This window comes from Arachis duranensis, chromosome 4 (assembly GCF_000817695.3).
Source record: "Arachis duranensis cultivar V14167 chromosome 4, aradu.V14167.gnm2.J7QH, whole genome shotgun sequence".
NCBI lineage: Eukaryota > Viridiplantae > Streptophyta > Magnoliopsida > Fabales > Fabaceae > Arachis > Arachis duranensis.
The window spans coordinates 19,591,564-19,598,839 of record NC_029775.3 but is presented as its reverse complement, the minus strand read 5'-3'; the positions used below and the strand labels follow the sequence as shown (position 1 = coordinate 19,598,839).

General features: G+C 28.3%; 1 protein-coding gene across 1 annotated transcript; it reads left to right on the top strand.

Moving 5' to 3' along the window:
* Positions 1 to 3,291: 3,291 nt before the first annotated feature.
* On the top strand, positions 3,292 to 5,608 carry LOC107483659 (galactan beta-1,4-galactosyltransferase GALS2-like). Its single transcript, XM_016104268.1, has 2 exons — positions 3,292 to 4,322; positions 5,263 to 5,608. The coding sequence occupies exons 1-2, from the start codon at positions 3,292 to 3,294 to the stop codon at positions 5,606 to 5,608; spliced, it is 1,377 nt and encodes a 458-aa protein (XP_015959754.1).
* Positions 5,609 to 7,276: the final 1,668 nt, after the last annotated feature.

The following is a 7,276-nucleotide window of genomic DNA, read 5'->3' as shown; positions in this document are numbered from 1 at the left end:
TTCCGTCCTAAAGAAGAGAATGAAGATATCCTTGGTCCTGAAGTACCATATCTTAGTGCCATTGGAGCACTAATGTATCTTGCTAATAATACGCGACCTGACATATCATTCGCGGTGAATTTACTAGCAAGATATAGTTCCTTTCCAACCAGAAGACATTGGAGTGGAATCAAATAAATTTTTTGATATCTTCATGGAACGGTTGATATGGGATTGTTTTATCCCTATGGATCCAAGTCATAACTAGTTGGTTATGCAGATGCCGGATACTTGTCTGATCCACATAAAGGGAGATCTTAAATAGGATACCTGTTCACATATGGTGGTACAGCTATATCATGGAGGTCCACGAAACAGACGATAGCAGCAACCTTCTCTAATCATGCTGAAATACTGGTGATTAATGAAGCTAGTCGCGAGAGTTTTTGGCTGAGGATTCTGATTCAATATATTCTGTCATCATGTGGATTGATTGATCATAAGATAGCTCCAAATGTCCTGTTTGAAGATAATATAGCATGCATTGTTCAACTTAAAGGCGGATACATCAAAGGTGATAAAACAAAGCATATTTCTCCCAAATTCTTCTTCACTCATGATCTTCAAAATCTAGGGATAATTGATGTCCAATAGATCCGTTCAAGTGACAATCTGGCAGATTTATTCACAAAGTCACTACCAAAATCCTCCTTTGAAAGATTGGTACATGAGATTAGGATGCGCCAATTTCGAGACATTAAATGATGTCGGCAAGAGGGGGAGACTGTACTCTTTTTTCCTTAGTCAGGTTTTTTTCCCATTGGATTTTTCTTGACAAGGTTCTTAATGACGCAGTCTCCATCACAAAGGATATTGTACTCTTTTTCTTTCACTAAGGTATTTTTCACTGGATTTTTCTTTAATAAGGTTTTAACGAGGCAATAATCCTAAATAGACATCCAATGAAGAGTGTTGTGATAAGAGCATGTTACCAAGAGATATAATTGATCATGTTATCAAGAGAATCTCATTAAATGAACGTTGAAAAATAAACCCTTCATACATGTATAAATAGGACATGATCTAAAACCATATAGGTACAAGTAATAAAAATAATTCTCTCTCCTTTCTTATGTTACAAATATTACTCTCTCCTTCTCTTTTATTTCTATGTAATTTTAAACTACAATAATTATAATATCTATAAATATATAAGTTACTTATATTATAGTGAGATAAGAGCATATTTATTTTTCTATTTTATATTTACGTCTTCTTTATTTATTTATTTATTTCACAACAGTCAATAATTTTTCTTTTAAATGTGTTACTAAACAATGTAGTAAAGTGTTAAAACTTCATGATGCATTTTTAGGTACTAAAGTAAATGTAGTCAATGATATTAAAACTTCATTATTGACGCATTTATACACATGCATACAAGTCAAATGCACTGTAAGTACTAAAAATAAACTTAGTCAAGGATATCTTTGATATCATTACTTTTTTACTATATTTTAGCCAATTATTTATTTATTTCTAAATCTTATGTTACTTTAAGTAAACAACAATACTACATATTCAATATAATTTATTATTTTATTCAGCAATTAATTCAAATATTAGCTAAAATATAGTGTTAAATTATGAGTAATGCTATATATATACTAAAATCAGTCGCTAAAATTAGTTATTAATATAAAATATATGTTAAAAGTTAAATACATATTAAAAATAAATTAAATCACACATATATTTATACATATATATATTGGTAGCTGATTTTAATAGCTAATTTTAATGTACAAATACCATTTTTGTTAAAAGGTAAAATATATTTTTTGTCCTTGAAATTTGGCAAAAATTTCAAAAATATCCCTAAATTTTATTTTGTTTTAATTTTGTTCTAAAAGTTTTGATTTGCATCAAATATACACTCGACGGCTAAATTTTCAAAAAATTTAAGACAAATCTAACAATAATGCATGAAAATTATGCTTGATTTGCTTGTGTTAAGGATTGTTTTTATGAAATTGTTGTTGAATTGGTTAAATATTTTGAAAAATTAGCCCTCAGGAATATATTTAATGCAAATAAAAAATTTTTAGGACAAAATTAAAACACTAAAATTTAGGAGTATTTTTAAAACTTTTGTCAAACGAATAAAAAGTATACTTTACTCTTTGTTAATTAAGGAGATCACTTTAATAAAGACATTAAAAATGTCTTTTTTTAAGATATTTAGGGCTTGTTTGGGTGAACTTTTAAGAAAATATCTTTTCTTTAAGTTATCTTTTTTAAAAGATCTTATGAAAAAGAAAAAGTAATTTTATGTTTGGGTATCTCATACAAAAGATCTTTTTATTTATCAATTATGTTTGGGTATAACAATATAAAAGTACTTTTTTGTTTATTTATTATATGAAAAACATCTTTTTTTTAGGAAAAAAAGATCTTTTAAAAAAGATGTAAATTACAGCTTCTCAAAAAAGATGTTTTTCTGATTTTTCTAGTGCTTTTACTTTTATTAATAAAAATTTGCCAAACACGCTAAAAATTAAAAAAAGATCTTTTTCATTAAAAAAAATCTTATTTTATCAAAATAATAGCGCACAAACAAGCACCTATATGTGTCATGTTATTATTGAACATCTTTATTAAATTGATTAATAATTTATTTTTTAATAACTAGTACAAAATCGGTTTATTATAGCAACAATAATAAAGTTAATTCTCTGCGTTATAATTATTAGATCCGGTTTAATCCGATCAAATTATACAATCTAAACCGAATATTTTTAAATTTTTTGATAAAAAGATAAATATATCTCTGATTTTTTATTTTATAAATATTTTAAATCCTTACAAATTTAAAAATACAATTAGATCCTTAAAAAATTGAGTTTATTATTATGGTTATAAAAAAAATTTGTTTTATTCTAATTTATTAAGAAATTAAAAAATAATCAATTCATTAATACGTTCAATAATTAAAAAAATAATCAATTCATTAATACGTTCAATAATAATGCAAACACGTAAGTGTCGCCCGTCTTTATAGGAGCAGCATCTCTTTAAACTAACGGTGTTAGACTACTAACTAATGGTATTAAATTATTATTTAACATATTTGCAATGTATATATTCATTTTTTAATATGTTTATGGTATTCTTAAAATAATCATTAACTAAATTTAAAAATAAAAAATGGCAAAAAGAAAACAAAATGTGTTTAAACAAAGAGGTTTTAATTGTATATAAATATTAATTATCTGACATGCATACACGGTTGAATCAACAATCACATACACCATGCAGTACCGAAACAAAGAGATGGCCAAGGAATTGAAACTCCTTCTTCTTCTTCTTCTCATAACGCTGTTTCTACTGTGTCTCTGTTCAACATTATTCCTTCAGTTCTTTCCTTCTCGTCGCTTAACTATCTCACTCTCCCATGAACCCTTCCAAACCAGCATCATAAAACGCCTCTTTAACCCATACGGTTGGGCAGCATACAACTTCATCACTATGGGAGCATACAGAGGAGGCCTCAACACCTTTGCCATTATCGGTCTTGCCTCCAAGCCCCTCCATGTCTATTCCAATCCCACCTATGAATGCATTTGGTTTTCTTCTTCTTCCTCCTCTCAAAAACCAATCTCCACAGTTGGATACAAGATCCTTCCAGACTTCGGTTTCGGCAGGGTCTACACTGCTGTGGTCGTCAACTGTACTTTCTCAGAGCCTGTCAATGGCAATAACACCGGTGGGAAGCTAGTGCTCCGTGCCTCAACTAATGGTGGTGGTGACACTAATTTCAATGTTGCCGATACAATAGATGTTCTCAATGAATCTCCCAATGCCGTCAACTTTTCCATTTTTACTTCGCCACCAAAATATGATTACTATTACTGTGGTTCTCCCATCTACGGAAATCTCAACCCTCAGCGTATCCGCGAATGGATTGCTTACCATGTGAAATTCTTTGGTCCAAAGTCGCATTTTGTGATCTATGATGCTGGCGGCGTTCACAAGCAGGTTCTTGAGGTATTGAAGCCATGGATGGAGCTTGGGTACATAACTTTGCATGACATAAGGGACCAAGAGAGGTTTGATGGTTACTACCATAATCAGTTCACTGTGGTGAATGATTGTTTACATAGATATAAATTCATGGCAAAGTGGATGTTCTTCTTTGATGTTGACGAATATATATACATTCCACCAAACAATACTCTTAAGTCTGTTATGGATTCGCAATCTGAATACTCTCAGTTCACCTTTTTCCAGATGCCGATGAGTTCAAATATTTGCCTCTCTTATGATTATGGCAAAACTTACAGGTATGGTGGTGTTCTTTCTCTAATTCATGGTGTTTTTTAATGAATTCCAAAAACAACAAAAATCAACCTAACATATATAAAATATAAGGTGGTATTGTAATATTTAGAGAAGTTTTTTGGTGATCAAGACAAAGACAATGGTGTCGAAAAGTAATCAAAGATTGAACTATAAATTAAAAGTTGACATGTAAAATGGTTAAATATAATGAAAATTAGTTTAAGAATACGTTTTTGTGAATTACGTTTAAAATAGAAAAACCTAAATTATAGAAGAAAGAAATATAAATACATGAAAGGAAAAAAGATAAAAAAAGCTGTTAAATTAATAAAAATGGAATTTTTTATTTAAATAAATTAAATAAATATTTTATTTATTAAAATAAATAATTATAAAAAATTTATAATTTATTAACTTCACAGCTTTTTTATTTTTTTTTCTTCTGTGTATTTATATTTTTCTTTTTTTATAACTTAGCTTTTTTCATTTTTAACCTAATTCAAAAAAACATATTCCTAAAATAATTCTCATTATATTCAACCATTTCACATGTCAACTTTAAATTTGTGGATCAATTTTTGGTCACCTTTAGTTAATAATATTTGTTAATTTAAAAAATAAAAATAAAAAATATTATCAAAATATAAAAAATATATAATCTTAATTTTAAATATTATTAAAGTTATATAGTCACCGTATTCTTACAATTTTAGTATATATAAACTTCTTACTAACTAATTATTGTTACCCCTTCGTCAGACTATTGTTTAACGTCTGGACCTAGTGCCGCAATCAACGGTTGTATTTTGTAATGTATGTTCCTAATTATAACGGTGTTATTATTCAAAAGTGACCAAATGTTTAATATAATACGTATTTGATCACATCTTAGCCATTATTTTCATATGAAAAAATATAAAACAACTAATTTATTTATTTTAGAAAATGGGGTTTTGAGAAGCTGGTGTACAAGAACTCAAAGAAAGGAATTAGATGGGACAGAAAATATGCAGCGCAACCTCGTAACTTGCATGCATCTGGGGTTCACTGGTCGCTGGATTTGGAAGGGCAAACGAAACACGAAACCAAAGGGATAATCATGTACTACCATTACCATGGAACCATAGCAGAGAACATAGAATCATGCAAGATCTATGCAAATTCAACACAATTCATATATGAGAAAACCCCCTATGTTTTGGACACTACCATGAGGGATATTGCTGGGGATATCAAGAAATTTGAGCTCCGGATGATTGGACCCAGGCTACAGAAAATTCTACAATGATATAATCATCTTTATTTTCTTTTTATGTTTTATAGAAAGAAGAATAATATATATAGATAGGTGAGTTTAATTTATCTGGACAAATTATACCAGCCTTCTTTAAAATCAATAAAGTGAAGTGATATTATATATGATAAGTCTTTATTTATAAAAATATATAAAAATATTACATATACCACCAATATTCGATCTTTAAGATTTTTAAACTTATATAAAATTATTGTGTAACTTTATATTTAAGGTACATGACACTAATATTGAATAAATTCTCAAATTAGTTTTCGAAAAATCATTCATCCTCCAAATTAATTCTTAAATTTTTTTTAATTAAATTTGTTCTTTAAAAATGTTAAGTTGGTCATTTTAGTTTTTTCGTCACTCCCGTTGCTAACGGTATCAAAATTTATTAATGTGACACGTTAAAATGATACCATAACACACACCTAGTAGTCCTAATTAATAATTAATATATCAACTCCAAATTGAAGGATTCTTATACTTCAAATTCTTTTCTCAATTAAATTTTGATTTAATCTAATTTCATAAACTTATCATGCTAATAATCAATTACAACTCATATATGTGTAGTAGTATCACTTAACATGTCACCTTAATAAATTTTGATGCCGTCAACAGAAAAAATAATAGACTAACACGATTAATTATAATTTTTTAAAGAATAAATTTGATTAAAAAGATTTTAAAAATTAATTTTAAAAACGAGTAATTTTTTAAGTACGAATTTGACCCTTTATTCACTAATATTTCTCATAAGTGTGAATTTTTGTATTATACTTATCTCATCCATGGATTGAAGTCTGGATATAACGGAGTAAGGAGCAAATAAAACAAAAGAAAGTATTGATAAGTGATAGTTTCAATGATTGAGAGGAGTGTAGTATGAATTTTATTTGAAGGATATGAGAGAGAGAATTTGAATCAGAATGGGTGGAGTAACGTTGGAGAAGATGATGTAATCTTGTAATTAATTTGGATGAAGACTATCAACTCAGGAAGAGAAAGTGATAACGTTGCAGAAGGACAGCCAAGTTGACCATGAAGCAAAAGTTCCAAAAACAGAACAACCTCGGGATACAAACTGAAATTTTGTAACAGTTTTATTTACAGTAAAGTAATCATTTCGTTCTTAATATTTGAATTAAATTTTAATTTTGTTTGTTATATTTTAAATGTTATATTTTTATCCGAAATGTTTTATTTAGTTATATTTTAGTATTTTAAATAAAACTAAATTTTTTTAAAAAATATTACAAAATTTTTATTTGTTTGTAGAAATTTTTTAGTGAAACTTATTATAAACCTCCATAATATATTTTAATGGTCACAATTTATAAAACCTCTCTAAATTATTAACAATAGTTCCTACAATTTAATTAATACTAAAAAAATTTCTAGCCCAAATAAATTTTAGCCTATAATAAAAATTGAAAAAAAAATTAACATTTAGAAGAGGGGACTCGAGCGAGAAAGAGAGGGAGAGGGAGAGAGAGAAGGACCTTTGTAAAATCCTAAAATCTCAATGCCATTACCGCCGTCATTCATCTCCTTGCTGCCGTTGTCTCCTATGTCAAAGCGTTGCCGATGTGGAGTTATGAATAGAGGACGAGGTGATCGTAGAACTTCTAAATTCATTGAGCTCTCAGAGTG